This window comes from Carlito syrichta, unplaced genomic scaffold (genome assembly GCF_000164805.1).
Source record: "Carlito syrichta isolate Samal-C Ts95f unplaced genomic scaffold, Tarsius_syrichta-2.0.1 Scaffold274453, whole genome shotgun sequence".
In the NCBI taxonomy this organism is placed as follows: domain Eukaryota; kingdom Metazoa; phylum Chordata; class Mammalia; order Primates; family Tarsiidae; genus Carlito; species Carlito syrichta.
This window is the reverse complement of record NW_007218549.1, coordinates 120,070-144,275: the sequence shown is the minus strand read 5'-3', so window position 1 is coordinate 144,275 and position 24,206 is coordinate 120,070. Positions and strand designations below refer to the sequence as shown.

The 24,206-nt window shown below is 36.8% G+C and overlaps 1 protein-coding gene across 7 annotated transcripts in view; it reads left to right on the top strand.

The window, feature by feature from the left end:
- The window catches only part of RXFP1 (relaxin/insulin like family peptide receptor 1), a 122,794-nt gene extending 100,378 nt beyond the window's left edge, over positions 1-22,416 (top strand). For 4 of the 7 annotated variants that reach the window (XM_008052443.2, XM_021709714.1, XM_008052447.2 and 1 more), the window contains 8 exons: positions 1,322-1,393; positions 5,738-5,809; positions 11,529-11,600; positions 12,570-12,641; positions 16,128-16,357; positions 18,336-18,746; positions 19,469-19,687; positions 21,655-22,114. In XM_008052443.2, coding sequence (XP_008050634.2) covers positions 1,322-1,393; positions 5,738-5,809; positions 11,529-11,600; positions 12,570-12,641; positions 16,128-16,357; positions 18,336-18,746; positions 19,469-19,687; positions 21,655-21,956 — 1,450 coding nt within the window. In that variant the 3' untranslated portion in view covers positions 21,957-22,114. Of the gene's footprint in view, positions 1-1,321; positions 1,394-5,737; positions 5,810-11,528; positions 11,601-12,569; positions 12,642-16,127; positions 16,358-18,335; positions 18,747-19,468; positions 19,688-21,654 lie in introns of all 7 variants that reach the window. The other 3 variants (XM_008052444.2, XM_008052445.2, XM_021709713.1) reach the window with 3 other exon arrangements.
- The last annotated feature ends 1,790 nt before the right edge of the window (positions 22,417-24,206 follow it).

Below are 24,206 nucleotides of genomic sequence, written 5' to 3'. Positions count from 1 at the left end.
ACTCCTCTCACACAGAGGCAGAAAAAGAAACAACTGCCTTGCTGGCAGAGACCTGGTGTTTCTCCCTCAGCTCACAAGTGGGCAGAACCACCGCTAGCTTTGCAGAGATGCACCACCTCCTAGTTCCCATCCTGCTCTGTGCTAGGAGCATTCACAGTGTTAGAAGCCCCTTGATGTCAAGCTGCACTTGAATTCCTAATCTGGAGCTGGGATGGGCACCGGCATTGCTGGATTAATATCCACAAAGTGGGTAGTCCCCCTGGTTAGGGGCTAGAGAGGGTGGGAGGGAAGAGCACCCACATGGCACAGACCCATAGCACGTGCCCAGCAGAGGCTTTCTGTTGGGGGCAGAAAAAGGGTTGGCTGTCTCCAGCCCCAGAGGTTACCAGGAACTAGAGTCTCCCAGACTCCACGTGGAGCCAGCTGATACCCAATACAAGGCAGCTCTCTGCATCTACCTGTTGTGGGAGAAGATGCAGGGGAGGACCTGAACTGGCTCTCCCTTGGCTAGGACTGCACAAGCTCACAAAAACTTTCCTATTCACTCACAGCTTCCTTCTCCAAGAGTGCTCTCTCAATCCTGTGTTGAGACCTCTTCTGGGGGTGGCTCGGGCTTGGAGCTGTCCATTCTCTGCATCCTCAGGTGATCATCTAATAAACCTCAGTATGGGTTTCCAGGCACACTTTCAAAGCACCAGGATCACTCCCCATTTTTTACTCCTTTGCTGAGAGCAGCAGTCGTCTTATGTCTCCATTCAGCCATCTTGACCCTCCCTCAAAACTTTTCTGAGTTGGTCTTTGATGCTAACTGATAACAGGAGATCAGTGCAGAAATAAGCTGTCATGAGTTATGGTCTGATTCAGCACAGTATCCCAAACAATAGGTTATTCTGAATTAGTCCAGCTAAGACCAGACTCCTCAGGCAGCTCCACCTTAATCACATCAGCTACCAAAGGAGTATGAGTACTATGGTGTGTAAACTATTTGTTAGACAGATATGCTATGCAGATGAAGAAGATGAGTCTAAAACAGCTCCTTATGCTCTTGGTTGCAAGATATTCACTCTATATTATCAAGAGTTGAGGTTTTCATTGTTTCTCTCGCAAAGTCTTATTTCCCTTAATTTTTAAAATTAGATTTGATTATTGTCATCATTAAAAGATATGGGAAATTTAAGATAAAGTTAAAGTGGATAATTCATCTACTTCAAAATCTCCTGTGAAAAATGCACTGTATGTTCACCATCTGCTTTTCACTGTTAAATTTTTTTAGTAATCTGCGTATCAAGAAGTTACCATGTATTTTTATTTTTACTTTCAGAGTATTGAGGAAAAACAAAATTAATTACTTAAGTGAAAATACTTTTGCACCTCTCCAGAAACTAGACGAATTGTAAGTATGACTGAACATATATTGTTAAGAATTTTCTTTCTACTGTTTTATTTCATATTTGTTGTATATATGCGTGTTTATACATTTAAGAAATAATAATTGTCTCCTCCTTCCAAGCATTATTTATATACATCTTGGGTCACAAAGGAATTCAGGTAGCCTCTAAAAGTATGCATAAAATAAAAATATAAAATATTTGAGGAAAGTGGAGTAAAAGGAAACAGCAGTAGAGAAAGAATAAAACCAGTATAAAGTGAATAAATAAAATGCAGCTTACACCACTCTGTTCCACTGCTAGAGAGGGATAGCAAATGTGCCTTTTAATTTCCTAGCAGGTTAGGATTTGGGGATTATAAGATTAAAAGATACCACTTTTCTGATTCTGAAACTGAAGTATAATCGTGAACCCATAAAGACATTAAACATGGCCATAGATAATATCCTGACTATAGTAATGGAAAGGAGAGATAGGTTAAAACAGTTCTTTTTATAATGCCCTTTTTGAATACCAGGACACAATTCCAGTGGGCAATGAAACATCTCTGTGATGAACCAGAGCTGTGGTCCAAGCACATAACAGTTAATTATCATAATAAAATATATATAGAACAATGGATGAGCCACATATCCTTCAGACTTTTTTATTTTTTAGTATCAATTTCTGGAAAGAATCTGAAATGTAGATAGATCTGCATGTCTTGACAACTAGGCAGTCAGAACTTGATTTATTAAAACATCACCCTACAAATTAAAGAATATAAATAGAATGTGATGAACATAACACCTGGACAGCTTACCTGAGCACTGAGACCAGTGGAGAGAATACACATACCACAAGTAGGAACATTTCTTGGGAAATAAGTATGCATTCTGCTACAAAACATCAATGACCAAGCCATTGAAAACCCAACTTTTTTTCTGTAGTGGTTAGTCTGAAACATTTTTTGATAGGCAATACCAATCATTCACACAATGTGCAGGGAAATCTCCATGGATAAATAGAACCAAGCATGTGTTGCAACAAACCTGGTATTCGGTGTTTGAACCATGGCATCAGCTCAGAGGAAACTCTTCTCAACAGCAGGGAGAAATGCATCTGGGTCACCCAAAGTGTTAGCTAGCTCCTCGAAAACAAGCTAGTCAAGGGATGCATACTTTTCCTTATTTTGTCCTACTTGAAATCACTACCTGAATGCCAGAGGCTAGTTCCTCCAAATCTTGACCTTCGTGGTGCCAGTTGGGTATAGATTTTTGCATCAGTAACCAGTAGTGAACATGGAACACAAGCATCTTAGTCCATTACCAGTGCTAATCAAGTGCAAAAGTAAGGAAAGAACAACAAAGGCTACAGAGAGGGTAACCAAGGTCAGTAATTAGCCCCGCATAAAGCCCACCTGATCCCACAGTAAAACACTTGCCTTAAAAATCAGAACAAGCTGGGCTCAGTGGCTCAGCCTGTAATCCTGCACCTTTGGGAGGCTGAGGTGAGTAGATTGCCTGGAGCCTGCGGGTTCAACCCGCCTGGGCAGCAAGACCTCGTCTCTACAATAAATCAAAAAATCAGCCAGGCGTGGTAGCGCATGCCTGTAATTCCGGCTACTTGGAAGGCTGAGGCGGAAGGATCGCCGGAGCCCAGCAGGTCGAGGCTATGGTGGCCGGGAGCAGCCACTGCACTCCAGTCTAGGTGACAGAGTAAGACTCCAACTAAAAAAAAAAAAAAAAAATCAGAACAAGAACAAAAATGGCATTTTTTTGGTGAGGTGAGGGTATTCAGTGGATGGGTCTTAATCTAAACTGTCCTAAGAGAGGGCTGGCCTCCACGCTGTGACCCTCCAGGCTCAATCACACCAATGGAGTTAATGAGGACAGACAATCCAGATTCACTTGTCACAGAGGACCTTAAGTAGTTTTAGTGACAGAAAACATTGGTTTAAACCACATACTTTATTTAATTTGAGCTTTTAAAGTCAACTACTCTATGAAATAATGAACATCAAAGCCTACAAAAGATGGGAGAGTGGGAAGGGGATAAGGTTGGAAAAATTACCTGTTGGGTACAATGTTCATTATTTGGGTGGTGGGTACACTCAAAACCTAAACTTCACCACTATGCAACATATGCATGTAAGAAACCTGCACTTGTATCCCTTACATACGTAAACAAACAAACAAAAAAATCTTAAGGTGGGTATGGTGGCTCAAACCTGTAATCCCAGTACTATGGGAAGTTGAGACCAGAGGATTGCTTGAGCCCCAGGAGTTCAATGCCATAGTGAGCTATGATTGTGCTACTGCACTTCAGCCTGGGTGACAGAATGAGACCCCAGTTGCAAAAAAACCCCAAAAAACAGAAGTAGGCACTAGGTAACCTAAGATGAATAAGTATAGTTCTTATACTCAAAGAGCTCACATCCTTCAAAAGGGGAGCACATATGCACAGAAACAGTTTTAATGTAATGTTATAATGTGCTTTATGTGCCCTGATAGAAATATTCAGGAGGAATATATGTGCATGAGAAAACAGAACAGAACACCTAACCTTCCTAGGCATCAGAGGTTTCACAGAGGAATGACAGTTAAGTGAAGTCTAGAAGGATAAATGAAGAATATGAGAGCATCAGCAGGGTAAGAAGGAACGGTCATTACAAGTAGAAAGAAGCATTCATGCAGATGCATCCAAGTTGGAATACTGAGGTACATGCAGACAGAGTAAAAGCTATTTGAGTAGAAAGTGGTAGGAAATGAGGTTGGAAAGATAAACAATCAGTAGCCAAATATTTAGATATTTAAAGGCTTTTTAAGTCACACTAAGCAGTTTCTATTTCTTCTAGGCAAAGTGAGCTATTGAAGGATTTTATGAAAGGGATAAAATGTTTAAAAGATTCATTCTTGTCAAATCAGAGCAATCTATCTTGGTAGACAATTCACCCATAAATAAAACCACAAAATAGTCTATTTTTGTAAATAACAAAAACAGCCTGATGTTCAGTTTACAGCAAAGATGTTTATAATAGTTGGAAGAGTATATTAGCCACTTATTTTTAATTTTAAAACTTCAGCCTAAACTTATCCTGCCCTTCAAAGTCAAATAATCTAACTTTTGACTTACAAACAAACCAGCATATGTAACAAATACATCTATTCTTCAACTTAACCCAGTGACAGCTAATAGGATTTAAAGATGGTTAGGGAAGTGGTTGGGCTCTCTCTCTCTCTCTCTCTTGGTATCTCTTGATCACCTTACAGAGCCCAAACCTATTGAACTTTATCTTGTATAGAAGAATCTGAAGCTTTTCACATGAGAACTGCCATCATCAACACTATCATGCGAGTTGAACTAAGCTACAAGGTCACACCATGTTAGGCAGACCCTAACACATACATGAGATGGCACACGAAGTATTCTGCCCCAAAAGACTATGAGGTTTGGGTATGTCAACTGTGAAAAAAACTTGCACTTGAAATGGTGTGCTTCCATTTGATAATCATAACAAAACTAAGCAAAAGAAAAAAAACAAAACTCCAAACCACGTTCCTACTCTAACACACACAAAAAAAGAAGGAAGTAGGGAAAGGAAGAAGGGGCACAACACCTATATTAATTAGAATTAGAAAACTGAATCAGACTGGGCTCCGTGGCTCAACCTGTAATCCCAGCACTTTGGGAGGCTGAGGTGAGTAGATTGCCTGAGCCCAGCCCAGGCAACTTTGGGAGACCTCGTCTCTACAATAAATCAAAAATTAGATGGGCGTGGTAGTGCACCTGTAGTTCCAGCTACTTGGAAGGTGGAGGCGAAAGGATCGCCTGAGCCCAGCAGGTTGAAGCTGAGGTGGCCATGAGTATGCCACTGCACTCCAGCCTGGGTAACGGAGTGAGACTCCGACCACCAACTCCAAAAAAACAAACAAACAAAAAAGAACCTGGATCTTAAAACTAGATAAAATAACTTCATGTATATATCTCTAAGGGAATGATGAATATTTTTATATTTTCCCATTTTGCCTCCTTTTTTAAAAACTTTCAGACATCTATTAATTAATATAATTAGCAGTGGCATTGTTGGAAATTTGTGTAATGGTTTTCTAATGAATTTCAGGACAATGAATAAAGTCTTAAGAAAATAATATGTAGTAGGAAACTATGGGGGGGGATGGGAGATGGGATTAACGGTAGTAAATATCTGTCTGGGAACGGGGAGACACCTCTTATCAACAAGGGTGCCTGAACGAAGCATATTTGTATACCTAACCCTTAACTGTACCCCACAATATCACAATAAAAATATGGATTATAAAAAAAAGAAAAAAGAAAATAATATAACATGTTTGCAATTATTTTCCTAGGGATTTAGGAAGTAATAAGATTGAAAATCTTCCATCACATGTATTTAAGGATCTGAAGGAGCTGACACAATTGTAAGACTCATATTAATATTGTCACTTCATTTCTTTATTATTGTTTAAGTTGTAGTAAAACATGCATAACATAAAATTGGCCATTTTTAAATGTATGGTTAAATGGCATTAACCACATTCACATTGATGTGCAACCATCATCACCAACCACTTCTAGAATGTTTTCATCTTGTAAAACTGAAACTGTAACCATTAAACCTGAACTCTCCATTCCCACCTTTTCCCCAGCCCCTAGCAATCACCATTCTACTTTCTGTCTCTATGAATTTCAACTACTCTAGGCACCTCGTATAAGTGAAATAATACAATATTTATCCTTTTGTGTCTGGTTTATTGCCCTTAGCATAATGTCTTCCAGGTGCATTCATGGTGTAGCATATATCAGAATTTCCTTCCTTTTTAAGGCTGAAAAACATTTCATTTTATGTATATATTGCATTGTGTTCATCCAGTCATTAATTAATGAGCATTTGGGTCGCTTCCCCCTTTTGGCTATTGTGAGCAATGCAGCTATGAACATGGGTGTGCATATCTGTTCAAGCCCCTGCTTTCAATTCTTTTGGCTATATACTCCCAGAAGTAGAATTGCTGGATCATATGGTAATGTAATTATATTTTTATTCTATATTTAATTCTGTTTTCCATAGGAGTTGTACCATTTTATATTTCCATTAGCGGTGCACAAGGGTTCCAATTTATCCACATAGCATGCATATTTTCCGGGTATTTTGTTTGCTTGCTTTTTGTTTTTGTTTTTTTGTTTCGTTTTGGCCAGGGTCTCACTCTTTCACCCAGGCTAAAGTACAGTGATATGATCAGGACTCACCACAGCTTCCACCTTCTAGGCCTTTCACCTCAGCCTCCCAAATAGCTAGGACTATAGGATGCATCACCACACCTGGCTAATTTTTTGAGTTTTTGTGTGTTGCCCAGGCTGGTCTCGAACTCCTGGGCTCAAGAGATCCTCCCACCATGGCCTCCCAAAGTGCTGGGATTACTGGCGTGAGTCACCATGCTCAGCTTTTTTTCTGGTTTATTGATAATAGTCATCCTAATGGATGTAACTTGGTATTTCTCAATGGTTTTGATTTGCACTTCCCTAATGATGACTGATGTTGGGTATCTTTTCATGTCCTTATTAGCCATTTGTGTATCTTCTAGAAGAAAAGTCTATCCCTTTGCCTATTTTTTAATTGGGTTGTTTGTTTGTTTGTAGTTGTTGAGTCATAGGAGTTATTTTTTAGAGTCTGGATGTGAGCCCCTTTCAGACATATATTTGCAAATATTTTCTCCCATTGCATAGGTTGCCTTTTCACTTTGCTGTAATGTCCTTTGATGCACAGAAGTTTTTAATTTTTATGCAGTCCAGGTTTTCTATTTTTTTTTCTATCCATGCTTTTGCTGTCATATTCAAAATGACAATAAATGTCATTGGTGTCACGTTATGAAGCTTTCCACTATGATTTCCTCTAAGAGTTTTATAGTTTTCACTTTTACATTTAATCCTTTAATCCATTTTTGGTTAATTTATGTACATGTTGTAAGGTAGGCATCTAACTTCATTATTTTGCATGTGGATGTCCAGTTTTCCCCAACACAATTTTTTGAAGAAACGATTCTTTCCCCCATTGAATGACCCTGGCAACCTTGTTGAAATCATTTGGCCATATTTATGTGGGTTTATTCTATTTCTGAAAAAAAAAATCAGTGGGAGTTTTATAAGAGATTACATTGAATCTGCAGATCACTTTGGGTAATACTGACATCTTAGTAATATTAAGGTCAGGTGTAGTGTCTCAAGCCTGTAATCCCAGCATTTTGGGAGGACGAGGATTGCTTGAGCCCAGGAATTTGAGACAAGCCCGGGCCACAAAGCAAGGCCCTGTCTCTACAAAGTATAGAAAAATTAGCTGGGCATAGTGGTACACACCTCTAGTCCCAGCTACTCAGGAGGCTGAAACAGGAGGTGAGCCCAGAAGTTCAAGGCTGCGTTGAGCCATGATTGTGCCACTGCACTACAGCAACAAAGTGAAAATCTGCCTTAAAAAAATAGTAAGTCTTTCAATCCACGAACACAGAATAGCTTTCCTTTCACTGCTGTCTTCATTTGTTTTTTTCAACAATGTTTTATAGTTTGCAGGGTGCATGTCTTTCACCTCCTTTGTTAAGATGATTTAAGTATTTTATTTTTTGAATGCTATTGCAAATAGAATTATTTTTCTAATTTCCTTTTGGGATTGTTCACTGTGTATAGAAATGCAACCGATTCATGTGTATAGATTTTGTATCCAGCAACTTTGCTGAATTCGTTAACTCCAACACCATCTGTTGTTGATGTTGTTAAATCTTCAGTGTTCTACATGTAAAAACATATCACCTGCAAACAGATTATTTTTCTTCTTTTGAGTTGGAGTCTCACTCTGTCACCCAGACTGGAGTGCAGTGGCCGCTCCCGGCCACCGCAGCCTCAACCTGCTGGGCTCCGGCGATCCTTCCGCCTCAACCTTCCAAGTAGCTGGAACCACGCCTGGCTACTTTTTGATTTATTGTGGAGATGAGGTCTCGCCAAGTTGCCCAGGTGGGTCTCGAACCCTCGGGCTTAGGTAATCCAGTCACCTCAGCCTCCCAAAGCGCGGGATTACAGGCTGAGCCACCAAGCCCAGCTTATTTTTCTTCTTCTTCTCCAATTTAAATGTCTTTCATTTCTTTTTCTTACCTTATTACTCTGGCTAGAACTTGACTCAGCCTATAATCCCAGCACTTTGGGAGGCCAAGGTAAGAGGATTGCCTGAGCCCAGGGGTTTGAGACCCGCCTGGGTAACTCGCGAGACGGCATCTCTACAGTAAATCAAAAAATTAGCCAGGTGTGGTAGTGCGCGCCTGTAGTTCCAGCTACTTGGAAGGCTGAGGTGAAAGGATCGCTTGAGCCCAGGAGTTCGAGGCTGCGGTGACTGTGAGCACTCTGCACTCTGTCGCCATTGCACTCCAGCCTGGGCGACAGAGTGAGACTCGGACTCAAAAAAAGAACTTCCAATTCTATGTTGAATAAAAGTAGTGAAAGGCATCCTTCTTTTGCCTAATCTTAGAGGAAAATTTTTGGTCTTCCACCACTGAGTGTTTGAGCTGTGGGTTTTCATGTATGTCCTTTATTATGGGAGGTGGTTTCCTTCTTTCTTTAGTTTGCTGAGTCCCCTTCATTTCTTTTATGCAACTCATTTTTCATTGCCATTCATTCTCTCTTTTCTTCTTTCTTTAACCATGGCTCCCCCCAGAAGTTTCTTCTAGGCCCCACCTAACTGATGGTCTAATCTTAAGCAATTTTTATTTTTTTTGAGTTGGAGTCTCACTCCGTTGCCCAGGCTGGAGTGCAAGTGACCGCTCCCGGCCACCGCAGCCTCGACCTGCTGGGTTCCAGCGTTCCTTCCACCTCAGCTTTCCAAGTAGCCGGAACTACAGGCGTGCACTACCACGCTTGGCTAATTTTTGATTTATTGTAGAGACGAGGTCTCGCCAAGTTGCCCGGGCTGGTCTTGAACTCACGGGCTCAGGCAATCCATTCGCCTTGGCCTCCCAAAGTGCTGGGATTACAGGCTGAGCCACCGAACCCAGCCGCAAATGTTTGTGAAAAGAGAACTTTTCCTTTAATCAATGATTCTTGTTTCAAAGTGTTGTTTTACAAAGATTCAGAGATTTTCTCCCTTCAAATTGAGCTTTAAGTTTCCTTCAAGGAGGCAGGCATCGGTAGTCCCAGAGACTCCGGAAGCTGACGTGGGAGGATCTGTGGATTCTAGGAGTTGGACTCCAACCTGGGCAACATAGTGAGATCCTGTCTCTAAATTGATTAATTGATTAATCAATTAATTCCATTAAAAGTCTACTTTTCATTTCATGTCTCACAAATCACAAGTACAATATGTTACTCTTTAACATAAAATTTCTTGTAAAAGGCATGTCATGTAATTCCATTAATTGATTTTTTGACTAAATAAGATTCTTTTATTTCGTTGTATTTAAACCACCTCTAAGCCTAGCCAAAGTGTGACTTCGGTGTGAGTCTCTCTGGGTACTCTCCCACTTCTCTGGTGGGAGCCTTTCCTTGACAGCTCTGCCTAGGTGCCCATGTTGTAATACCTCTCACTCTATCACGGTCATAATCATAGAATACTCACTACAAGCCAGGCACTGCTCTCAGTGTTTTGTCTTCATTAATTCACTTAAACGTGCAATCACCTCTATGAGGCAAGTGCTATTACTACACATTTTACTTAATTGACAAATGAAAGTTGTATATGTTTATCATGTACATTTATTTATTAATTGACAAATGAAAGTTGTATATGTTTATTATACATCGTGGAATGGCTAAGTTGTGCTAATTAACATACCCATTACCACATATACTAATCACTTTTTTGTGGTGAGAACATTTAAAATCTACTCTCTTAAGAATTTTTTTCCTTTTTCTTTATCTCTCAGCAATTTTGAGGAATGTAATACATTGTTATCAGCTATAGTTACCCTGTTGTACAATATATTTCTTAAACTCATTACCCCTTTCTAACTGAAATTTTTTACCTTTTGGTCAACATTCCCCAATCGCTTTCTCCTGCCAGACCCTGGTAACTACTATTCTACTGTCTACTTTTATGAGTTCAACTTTTTTAGATTCCATATATATGTGAGATCATGCAGTATCTTCCCTCTGTACCTGACTCATTTCACTTAACATAATGTCCTCCAGGTTCATCTGCACTATTGCAAATGACAACATTTCCTTTTCAAAAAGCTGAATAGTGTTTTGTTGTTCCTATATACCATATTTTCTTTATCCATTCATCCTTTGATCTACACTTGCACTGATTTTACATCGGCTATTGTGACTAATGCTGCAATGAACATTGTACAGATGTCTCTTCAACATACTGATATCATTTCCTTTGGATATGTATCCAACAGTGGGATTGCTGGATCATGTGATATTTCTATTTTTCATTTTTTGAGGAACCTCTATACTATTTTCCAAAATGGCTGTAATGAATATACATTTCCACCAAGAATATGCAAAAGTAACCTTTTCTTCACAACCTCACCAGCACTTTTTATCTATTATATTTTTTACAATAGTCATTCTTATCAGTATTAGGTGATATTTGTTGTCTTAATTTGCATTTCCCTGATGATTAGTGATGCTGAACATTTTTTCATATATGGTTAGCCATTTATATGTTTCTTTTGAGAAATGTCAGTTCAGTCCTTTACATATTTTTTAATGGGGTTATTTGTTTCTTTGCTATTGATTTGTTAAAGTTCCTTATATATTTTGGATACTAACCACTTATCCAGATGTGTAGTTTGCAAATATTTTGTCTATTCCATAGGTTTTCTCTTCACTTTGTTGATTGTTTCCTTGGTTGTGCCAAGGCTTTTAAGTTTGTTGCAATCCCATTTGTCTATTTCAGTTTTTGGGTTTTGGGAGCACTGTCCAAAAAATGTCATGGAGTTATCCCACCAATGCCACTATCTCCACCGATGCCATGGAGCTTTCCCCTTGTGTTTTCTTCTAATACTTTTACAGTCTAAGGTTTTTAATCCCTTTTGAGTTGTACTATACTTTTTTTGGCAAATGTTTAAAAGTAATCAAAAGTCAACAGATATACTGTTTCTTTATTCGAGTTATTTTTTTAAAATGACTTATTGTTGCCTTTTGTTTTAAAAACAGGAATCTTTCCTATAACCCAATTCAGAAAATTCAAGCAAACCAATTTGGTAATCTTGTCAATCTCAAGTCTCTGTAAGTACACACATATGGGGATACTTTTATGATGAAATTGTTATTTAAATACTAATAACATATGTTTTTAAAGAATCTTTCAAGTGACAAGCTTTATTTTCAGGATGTTATTTAAGCTCCACAAAAGCATGTAAGATGAGTGCTTGATGGACAAAAAAAAGATAGCTACTAGTTTTATCTTACATATTTATAAATTAAAAATTAATAATAATGAATCTTTATATTTTTCTATAAGCCATCAAGAACTTATATTAGATTGCTTACTTTGACCCTCTAATGGCAATTTATTACTGTGTTAGCACTAGGTATTTAGGAATTTAAGCATCTTTACCCCAAGATGGAATATTCTAGATTCTATAAATCCTCACTTGCAACACACACACAAAGACAAAAATTATATTAGGGAATAAAAATTGCCTTAAAAAAATAAGCTTTAACTCATTTAATTTAAGTGTTTCCTCAGTAAAATTGCATTTTATTAGAAAAAAATTTATTACTTAAAAACTTCAAAAATGTAAAACTCCTCTTATTATAATATTGTCCAAAAGATAGTGCTTGTTCATTTATTCCACAAAAACAGTAATTACCTTTTAAAACTTTGATATTGGTAAGAGTGACTTTTAGTTTTCCACAGTCTAGTAGAATCTCAAATTTTTTTTAATGTCAGGAAGCATGAGTGTGAGGGGAACCCACTCAGTCTTTATATTATGTAATTAATAAGCACAAAGCATTGTGCCATGATCTGTGAGGATCCAAAAAAACCAATTAGGGAGGATATATGCATATAAATAACACAATCAAAGAGAGAAGGAGATGGGAAGGTGCCCAGTGTGGGCTGAGTATGAATATTTTGTTCAGAATAAATAGTGACTAAAAGCATGTTATTAAACTGAACTTCATAAAAAGTCAATTTAATATGCCATGTATAATATATGTTATTTTAATTGACTATTAATTTGGCATTTTTAGCAGCCTAGAAGGAATTGAAATTTCAAATATTCAACAAAGGATGTTTAGACCTCTTATGAATCTTTCTCACATGTGAGTAGATGTTTTTCTTGTTTTCTTGTTCTTCACTCTGATTTTAATATTTTCATATATATTGCAATAATATATCCATACTGATACATCTAATAAATGGCATTTTCTACTAATTTGCCTGCTATAAACTGAATGTTTGTGTCCCTCCCAAATTAATGTGTTGAAATCCTAACCCCAATGTGATGGCAACAAGAGGTGGGACCTTTGGGAGTTGATAAGGTTGTGAGGGCAGAGCCTTCATTAATGGGATTGGTTTTTTAAAAAAAGAGACTCTAGGGCCACACCTGTAATCCCAACACTTTGGGAGGCCAAGATCACTTGTGCTCAGGAGTTTGTGACCCATCCAGGCATCATAACAAGACTCTGTCTCTATAAAAAATAAATTTTGAAAAATGTGCCCAGATGTGGTGGCTCACCTGTCATCCCAGCACTTTGGGAGACCGAGGCCAGAGGATTGCCTGAGCCCAGGGGTTTCAAGACCGGCCTGGACAACTTAGTGAGACCTTGTCTCTACAATAAATCAAATAAATTAGCCATATATGGTGGCATGTGCCTGTGGTTCCAACTATTTGGAAGGCTGAGGCAGAAGGATCGCCTGAGGCCAGTAGGTCAAACCTGCAGTCACTATGAGCATGCCATAGCACTCCAGCCGGAGTGACAGAGTGAGCCTCTGACTCTCTGTGTGTGTGTATATATATATATATATGTGTGTGTGTGTGTGTGTGTGTGTATATATATATATATATATATGCTGGGTGTGTTGCTGTGTGCCTGTAGTTCCAGTTACTTGGGAGGCTGAGGCAGGAGGATTGGTTGAGCACAGGAGTTGGAAACTGCAGTCAGCTATAATTGCACCACTGCACTCCAACTTGAGTGATAGAGCAAGACCTTTTCTCAAATAAGCAAATAAATAAATGTAAATAAAAGAAACTCTGGAGACCTCCCTTGCCCTTTCTACCATGTGATGACACAGCAGAAAGATGGCTACCTGTGAACCAGGGAGCAGGCCCTCACCAGACATCAAATTTGCTGACATCCTGATCTTGGATTTCCCAGCCTCTAGAACTGTGAAAAATAAACGTTTAAGCCATTCAGACTATGGTATTTTTGTTGTATCGGGCCAAATGGACTAAGGACATGCCTAAATAGTAGTTACTTTTTAAAAATTTGATATTGGGAAGGGTGAGTTTTCATTTTCCACAGTCTAGTAGAATCTCAAATATTTTTTGAAATTTAGGAAACATGAGTGTGAGGGGAGCACACTCAGTCTTGTCAGAAGTTCTCCTCAACTCTAATACCATTCACAGATATTGATGTTTGCCTAATAAGCTAGTAATTTGTATGCATAACATACGTGCTGGCAGGTAAAGAAGGAATGTATATAAATAATATAAAATAATTAGAAATAATTGCTGTAAATTTTAAAAAAGGTAGAGAGAAATCCTCCACAATGAAAATTGCCCCTAATGTCCTGGCATGGTTGGAGCAGTAAACATGGATGAAATGGTAAACTTAGAAAACAATTTTTTTTAATTATTATTATTATTTTCTAGAAACAGAGTCTCTCTCTGTCACCCAGCCTGGAGTACCGTGACACAACCATAGCTGACTACAGCTTCCAACTCTTGTGCTTAAGCTATCCTCCCCACTCAGCCCCAGAAGCACTAAGATTATAGGCCTGACCCACCATGCCCAGTTCTGAAAAATCTTTTATTCAAACAATGTGTTTGGTTGAACCTTTGATTACATGCTTTAGAAGCATTTGTTTCATTGAATACAAGCTCATAGAAGGTATTAGAATGACCCATGCTGTGGTAATTAATTTTCAATAGTTTAAAAAGTGTCTTGTCAGCCACCACCACCTCTATAATCTTGCTTGCATTTTAGTCTAATACAGGGCATTGTTTTTATTTTCTATAATTCCTCAGAAAGAATGTCTCTAAAAGATTCCTTAGTTGCATACAACATAAGGCAGACTGACTAAATTAACCAAAACAGTTTATTGGAAGAAAATTGTGTTGCTCATAAAATCTAAGAAACAACTAAAGGAACAGACTTGAATTGGGCAGAACCCATAGCAAAACTAAGCAATAGTCTTATCCAGGCTCTGCTGGAAATATCCATCCAAGTGTCATTCAGTAAGATTCAGAATTACAGGAAAAAGAGTCTAATTGATCTTCCCTGAGGACACTTAACTACTCTGGGTGCAGGGAATGCCTCCACGGAAGGGTCCGTCATGACTTCTCACAGGGCAGAGAAGAAACTCCTTCAAAGGAAATCAGGACCAGAAGGGCAACTGGATGCTAGGCAGCCAGAGCAACAAGCAAAGATCTACTATCATTCTATCGATAAAAGCAAGACTTCAGCCTAAGACACACGTGGCACAAGTGCAACAGCAGTGAACGCTCCTTTCTTCCTCATGCTCTGCTCTCTTCTCCTACATAGTTCACAGAGATACAATAGAAGGAAAACATCAGAAACTGGCCTTGAATTTGGCAAGCCACATTGTAATCATCAAGTTTTTATCTTCTGTTACTACAGCTCTTTATACTATAAAGATCTTTTATAATTTTTTCCCAGAACACATAGCTTTACAAGCTATTGTGAATAGTGCTGCAATAAACATGGGGGTTCAGATGTCTCTTTGACATAATGATTTTCTTTTCTTTGAAGAGATTCCCAGTTGTAGAAGTGTATGGTAGTTCTATTTTTAATTTTGGGGGGAACCTCCATATTGTTCTCTATAGAAACTGTACTAGTTTATTCCCACCAACAGTGCATAAGAGTTCCATTTTCTCCACATTCTCACCAGCATTTGTTTGTTTGTTTTTTTAAATCTTCTTAACGGTAGCCATCCTAACAGGTATGAGGTGCTATCTCATTGTGATTTTGATTTGCATTTCTCTGATGATTAGTGATGTTGAGTATTTTTTTCATGTTTGTTGGTGATCTGTATGTCTTCCTTTGAGAAATGTCTACTCAAATCACTTGCTCATTTTTTAACTGAATTGGGGTTTTTTGCTGAAAAGTTTTTTAACATAACTTCTATAACAGAAAAGTCTAGGAAGCACAAAGATGGAAGCATTTAACTCTTCCCCTAAAGGTTAAAAAGCAAGATCAGTTGCAGCAACATTAGGAGCTATGTAACAGTGTATATATATACTAAACACTGAAACCCAATAAAATTTTCTTTGGGTGGATTCATTCTCTTGATCACATGCTAACAGTTTATATGCTAAGGCATGTCTAACACTTGTTGATTTGTTATCAAACTATTTGTTACTCTCACCCACATACTCTTTAACAGTGAAATCAAGTTAATGAGAATTATTTAAATTTAAAGTTTCAGAATCCCTAATGTCTTACAGTCCTCTGAGTCCCACATTAAGACATTTCTTTCTACCACAAAAGTGGAGCAAATAAATATTAATGTATGGTAACGCTTAATAATACTGAAAGTCTTAATTTACCTTCTCTTTTGCACAGATATTTTAAGAAATTCCAGTACTGTGGGTATGCACCACACGTTCGCAGCTGTAAACCAAACACTGATGGAATTTCATCTCTAGAGAATCTCTTGGCAAGCATTATTCAGAGAGTATTTGTCTGGGTTGTATCTGCAGTTACCTGCCTTGGAAACATTTTTGTCATTTGTATGCGACCTTATATCAGGTCTGAGAACAGGCTGCATGCCATGTCAATCATTTCTCTCTGCTGTGAGTATTTCTTGATTAAAGAGGAATTACAGTTTTCAAATCTACAAAAGTATTGCTATTCGAAAATGAGTTGTGGCCGGGCGCAGTGGCTCATGCCTATAATGCCAGCATTTTGGTAGACCAATGTGAGAGAATTGCCTGAGCCCCTGGGTTTAAGACCAACCTGGGCAACTTGGTGAGACCTCATCTCTACAATTAAAAAAAAAAAAATAGCTGGGCATGGTGTCACGTGCCTGTAGTTCCAGTTACTTGGAAAGCTGAGGAAGAAGGATAGCCTAAGCCTAGCAGGTCTAGACTGTGGTGGCTATGAGCATGCCACTGCACTCCAGCCTGGGCAGCAAAGTGAGACTCTGACTTTAATATATATATATACACACACACAAAGAAAAGAAAAGAAGTTGTGTGGGTGGAAATTTATGGAATTTTAAATTTTTGTCCTTTTTGCTTATATGCTGTTTTCACATTGTCTACAATGAGAATTGAATTGATAAGATAGAAAATGTTTTTTTAAACCAGAAAATTCAATCACCTTACATAAATTAATGAAGCTTCATTCATTAGTTTTCTCTCAAATAGTGGTTCTGAAGGCACAATATTTTGTTAAAACATCTAAAATCTTTGACTACAAATGAAATTGCAATTGTCTATGGTCATATGCAGAACTTTATTTACTTTTCTATTTGCATGTGCAGTTCTTAGATATTGACTTCACAGCTAGTTGTTTTTCTGATCTCTGAGCTACTATAATCTTTTCCATTCATAACCAAAATATGAAAACAAGAAAAATGTTTTCAGGTAGCATTCATTTTTTATAAAGTTTTTGAATTGTAATTGCAAGATATTACATTAAGTGATGACAACAAAGAAAAGCAAGAAACCAGGCTTCAGAATGTTTATAGTCTGGGTCAAGGGGCCTAGAATTTATGTATCTGTACTCTCAAAGCAAGCAAAGCATCAATCTGCATGATGTTCTACTTATTTGTGTCTGCTGTTCCATGTACCATCTCCATCCTTGTTCAAAATCTAATGTCTAATTGGTTTTTTATCCCATTGCAAGCTATGTAAGAAACAGAACTAAGAAATTTAGTATTGTATATTGTTAACTGCAAATTTTTGAGTAAGTTCAATTTCCCTGGTGAAGGCTCGAATACAACTTCAGCATTAAAGCATTAGGGTCGACCTTATAATGTATACAGTGATGTGATTTTAAGAATCTTGTGAATGCTTGCACAGTCAAAAGAGATCTCACCCACTTTCTGATATGTAACATTTGCTTAAAAAGCAAATATGTAAAACAGTGTGATACACTGAGAGCTGATTTTAGGGGTGGAAAAACCCAAAAAGAGACAGAGAAAGATATAAAACATGGAAAGAGAGAATCAGAGAGAAAAGTTTTGCTTAGCCTAGCTCTGGGAGGTAATCTGAGTCCCTCAAAAATGTACTGACTGCAAAGCAGTTCATAATTCTTCATTTCTTCTAAATTATAGACTTCAAAATTCATAGTCATTACTCTATCATAGGAACTTCTGAATTACTTTCCCAGAGGTTTCAGATGATGTCTTGAGCGTGGCGAGCCAGGAGAATTTCAGTGAAAGAGCTGAACCAAATCAGGTCATCTTCATCTGGGTCCCTAACTGATGCTCAACATAATTGCATTTTACTTATTTTTTCAGCACTCCTAGGTGATGGGTCTAGAATAGAGAACAAAACAGACAAGATTTCTGCTCTTATAAACTTGCACTGTAAGGAAAATGAGTAAATGATCACAGAATTAACTGTAGAGCGTGCTGGGAGAGTAGTTACCAGAGAGAGTTGATGAATAGGCCCTCATCCATAAATGAATTTTTAGGATAATAAAAATTACCAACATAGATGAAACTTGGCTATTTTTCCTAACATTAAAAATATGACTGCTTATTGATACATTTATTACATGTATTTATTTCTCTAAGCCTGTGACACTTTCTGACCCCTCTAGGTGCCGACTGCCTAATGGGAATATATTTATTTGTGATCGGCGCCTTTGACCTAAAGTTTCGCGGGGAATACAATAAGCATGCGCAGCTGTGGAGGGAGAGTATCCATTGTCAGCTTGTAGGATCTCTGGCCATTCTGTCCACAGAAGTGTCGGTTCTACTTTTAACATTTCTGACACTGGAAAAATACATCTGCATTGTGTATCCTTTTAGATGTTTGAGACCTGGAAAAAGCAGAACAATTACAATTCTGATTCTCATTTGGATTGCCGGCTTTCTGGTGGCTTTCATTCCACTGAGCAATCAGGGATTTTTTAGAAACTACTATGGCACCAATGGAGTATGTTTCCCTCTTCATTCAGAAGATGCAGAAAGTACTGGAGCCGAGATTTATTCAGTGACCATTTTTCTTGGTAAGAAACCCTATTACAAACCCTTATATTCAAATGTTGGAATAACTCACAATATAAAACTCATTATGCCTTCTGATGTTCACATATTTTTATTTCAGATCTTCCAAACAGTTTCTCAGTAAGGATAGGGGTGAATTCTATCAGAAACCACAACAGGAATTTTGTACCCAAATTATCCTTTTGTTATATAAATTCCAATCTGATGCAGTTTAATGAAAGACACTAAAAACTTGTGTTTCATGTATTCACCCTAAAATTACTAAGCAACATATATTTTAGTTCTTTACCCTTTTAATATGAACATAATGATATTTATTATCTTTTCACATTCATGTGTGTAGCCACACATATCTTTGGCATAAGAGTATACATACAACTGTTCTAAACCAGCAATGTAAAAATATTCTCATAGTGCCGCAAAAAGCAATTGAATTATGAAAAAAAATCACTGTACTAGACAAACTTAAAAGCCCAAGATATTTGTTGAATTGACATAATTTCATTTTAATGTACCATTTTAAAATTAAACATTTTGTCACTCTTCACTAGTTCAACTCAAAAAATTCATGATTTTTATGGATCTTAGAAATTCTTTATGAAGAAAAAAAACATGTTAGGGTCTTTGCATCTTTAGTAATAACACCCATGGGTATGTTTTATTTATTTGTTGTTTTGAAAAAATGTTCATATAAATTAACAACATCCCATTGTGTTCTAAATAGGTATTAACTTGGCAGCATTTATCATCATAGTTTTCTCCTATGGAAGCATGTTTTACAGTATTCATCAAAGCACCATAACAGCAACTGAAATACGGAATCAAGTTAAAAAAGAGATGATCCTTGCCAAGCGTTTTTTCTTTATTGTATTTACCGATGCATTATGCTGGATACCTATTTTTGTACTGAAATTTCTTTCACTGCTTCAGGTAGAAATACCAGGTATAACTATTTTTTCCTTTCTGTAAAGAAACAATAAATCTGTTTGTATAGTGTTCTTTTAAGAAAGACAAGATCCTTAACCCTAACCAGTTTCAAGATTATGTCAGAATTTTCTGTACTTTAGGCTCTGCTCATCAATAAAGTGTTTACTGAGAAAAAACTGTTCAGTTTTTTCCATAAACAGTTAAAACATGATTACTATTGGAACAGAGGTACAATGAATGGACAAAATAAATTACACATGGTGTTGGAATTTTGATAGTCACATGCTTAAGATGACCAGAAAGGAACACAGGCCAAAACAATTCTCAAATAATGATTTCATTACTTCTCAGAATGTAAGAAATTTTTCTTCCTGGAATAGATACAATTTAAAGAACATTACTCCGGAGAGAGAGAGAGAGAGAGAGAGACATAATAGAAGCAAACACTCTTGGTATTTAAAAACAATGCGCATCACATCCATTGAGGTGACTATTACTTAAAACACGCACACACACAAAAATAACAAGTGTTGGTGAAGATGTGGAGAAATTGGAACACTGGTGCATTGCTGGTAGGAATGTAAAATGGTTCAGCTGCTGTGGAAAACAGTCTGGCAATCCCCCAAAAAATTAAACATAAAATTACCATGCAATCTAGAAATTCTCCTTCTGGAATAATACCCAAAAGAATGGAAAGCAGGAATTTTAATAGATATTTGTATACCCATGTTCATAGTAGCATTATTCACAATAGCCAAAAGGTAGAAGCAACACAAGTGTCCATAAATGGGTAAATGGATAAGCAAAAGGTGGTATATACAAACAATGGATTATTATTTAGCCTTAGAAAGGAAAAAAATTCTGGCAATGCTGCAATATGGATGAAACTTGAAGGCATTGTGCTAAGTGAAATAAGTCAAAAATGACACGTGTTTTCTTATTCCAGATTTAAGAGGTTCCTGGAGTAGCCAGATTCATAGCTAGAACATAGAATGATGGTTTCTAGGGAAGAGAGAATGAGGAGTTATTGTTTAATAAGTATAGAGTTTCTGTTTGGAAAAATGAAATCGTTCTGGAGATGGATGGTGGTGACGGTAGTACTACAGTGTGAATGTACTCAATGCCACTGAGCTGTACACTTAAAAATGGTCAAAATGGTACATTTGATATTATGTTTATTTTACCACAGTAAAAAATGGTATGTTGTGGTATATTTTACCACAATAAAAATATGTGCAAATATCCTGTTAATTGTATTTATAATGCAGTATACACTCATATTTTAAATATATATATAAATGTTAATTTTATTTTATTCCATGGATGATGATGATATTATCTTACATTTTATGAACAACAAAAAGAGGGATGATAGCATCAATTAAATTATAATACAAATCAGGGTATTTGGTATTTGCATACATACTAGGTGATTTTTAGAATGAGTTTAGCCAAAGATGCATTTGCTGAAATACATATCTGGCCAAAAGCCCCCAAAATGCATACCTATTTTTAAAATCAAATAAATAGCAGAAAAGAAATCTATTCAAGATAAGGCTATGTATTCTGAGATATACTATATATACTATCTAATAATTAAAACGTTTGAAAAGGTATTTAAATTTTCAACAGTATGCTTTTTTCTTAAAATGTAACCACAATAATATGTAATCACTTTATGGAAAATACTTCTACTTAATGGAATACTTTTGTTATGTATTCAAGAAATGCTACTTAGAAAAGAATCCTGTTCTTCCATAGCACTAGCACTCCCCTAAAAAACACTGGCACTCTGAAAAGACATCCTGGAAACACATATAGTGCTTATTTAGTAATTAGTATTTAGACTTAGTATTTAATTATGTGACATCAAAGGAAAACAAGACTCAAAGGGGATTGGGGTGGAAGAAACAAGGACATGGGGGTTTTATACATTGTACACATCTATGAATAGTCACACTATCTCTCATTTTTCTTTTCCAGGTACCATAACTTCTTGGGTAGTGATTTTTATTCTGCCTATCAACAGTGCTTTGAACCCAATTCTCTATACTCTGACCACAAGGCCATTCAAAGAAATGATGCATCAGTTTTGGTATAACTACAGACAAAGAAGATCTACTGACAGCAAAGGAAGCCAGAAATCATACACTCCACCCTTCATCTGGATGGAAATGTGGCCACTGCCGAAGATGCCATCCGAGTTAATGAACCCAGATGATTTCACAGACCCATGTGAAATATCACTAATTTCTCAATCACCTAAACTCAATTCTTATTCATAACTGACTCTGAAACCCATTTCTCCATAGAGAATTCTGTGGAGTTGCTTCAGGAGAAACTCACTGGTGTAAAATGAATACCACAAAATTAATAGTTTATAATAATGGCTAAGGTAAATTAATTTAGAAGGACATGAGGAAAATAAAAGTGACTAATGTTCACCTAATTATATTGATAATGTATATATAAGTATATATTTTGCATAGGAAATTAAGACAAATCTACTTCAGAGAGATTCATTCATTCTTTTAACATGCATTTATTGAGTGCCCACTATGCTCACAGCACTGCAGTAATTCCTGGAAGTAGACAGTATGGAACCTTTTCAATCAGTTTGTATTTAACTACAAAAGACTACACTAAGTCCATCTGCAGCTCCTAGTTTAAAGGAAAGCTTTGTCTGTCATGCATCTCAGAAAACATAAGAATCATAGGCACTATTAAATAAAGATTTAAGGTTTTTGAATATTCAGTGTGATAGCATCATAGAAAACATCTGATTGCAAAATAGAGATATTCTGTTTCAAGAATCCACCTTATCTCTCTTTAAGTCTCCATGCACTTGAGAGGCAACACAACATATTGATTACTATGGGAAAAAAAGAAGCTTCTCTAGAAACTCAAAAAAGCACTTTTCTGCCACTTCCCAGTTTTTCTTTGGGGGTGGGTGGTTTGCTGTAAATAAGCACCACCATATGGGATTGGAATAGGAGAGTAAAAGTATTGTTAGAATCAAATCAGAAAAGCCAGAATGAGAATAAACATTTAGATCAATAGAGACTCCAGAAATAAATTCTCCCATTTTCAGTTCATTTATTTTCAACAAGAGTGCCAAGACTATCAAATGAAGAAAAACTGTCATTTTAACAAAAGATGCCAAGACAAATGGATATTCACATGTAAAAGAATAAAGTTGGACACCTACTTCACTTCATATACTAAAATAAGTTAAAATGAGTCAATAGCCCAAATATAAGAGCTAAAACTAAGAGCTAAGGCTCTTAGAAGAAAACAAAAGAGTGTATCTTCAAGACCTTGGATTTGGCAATGGATTATTAGATATGACAAAAAAAAGCATGAGCAACAAAAGAGAAAAATTGGATAAATGGACTTCATCTAATTTAAAAACATTTGTGCATCAAAGGATATTAGCAAGAAAGCGAAAAAACCTGCCAGAATGGAAGAAAATATTTGCAAAGCATATATATGAGAAGGGCTTAAGATCCAGAATATATAAATAACTTTTACAACTCAACAAAAACAACCCAATTTTTAAAATAGGCAAAGGACTTGAGTAGATATTTCTCTAAAGAAGATATACAAACGGCCAATAAGCACATGAAAAGATGCTCAACATCACTAATTATTGGAGAAATGCAAATTAAAACACAATGAGATAACACTTCACACTTACTAGAAGGGCTGTTATTTAAAAAGTCAAAAAATAGCAACTGTTGAAAAGGATGTGTAGAAATTAATAACCCTTGTGCATTGATAGTGGGAATATAAAATGATATGGCCATTGAGGAAAATTTAGCAGTTCCTCAAAAAATTAATAACATAATTACCATATGGCCTAGTGATTCTACTTCTAGGTACAAATCCAAAAGAATTTAAAACAAGATTCAAATGAATACTTGCATGTAAATGTTCATTGCTTCATTATTTACAATAGCCACAAAATAGAAACAACCCAAGTGCCCATCAACTGATGGTTAAGAAAATGTGATTTATAGATATACAATGAAATACTATTTAGCCATTAAAAGGAATGAAGTTCTGATACATGCTACAACACAAAGGACGTAATATAAACCTATAAAAGGACAAATACTGTATGACTCCACTTACATGAAATATCTAGAATAAGCAAATACATAGAGGCAGAGAGCAGATCGGAGATTACTAGGTGGTGGGGGTTTGAGAGGGTGATAGCTAAGAAGTATAGGGTATCTTCTTGGGCTACAAAAAAATGTTCTAACATTGTTCGTGGCAATGGACAAACAATTGAAGTTATACTAAAAGCCACTGTGTAATACACTTTAGATAGGTGAATCCTGTAATATGTGCAATATCTCAAAGCAGTCATACGGAAAAAGAAAGAGGAGCTAGAATGCACTGATTCTGGAACTTTTCAGGGAAGAAAGGTTTGTATGTACATATTTGTTTCACTCTAAGGAGAAAATAGTTGTCATCGTGACATGACCTTACCGTGTCTGGACAGCCAGTACGCAAGACAGTAACTTTTCAGT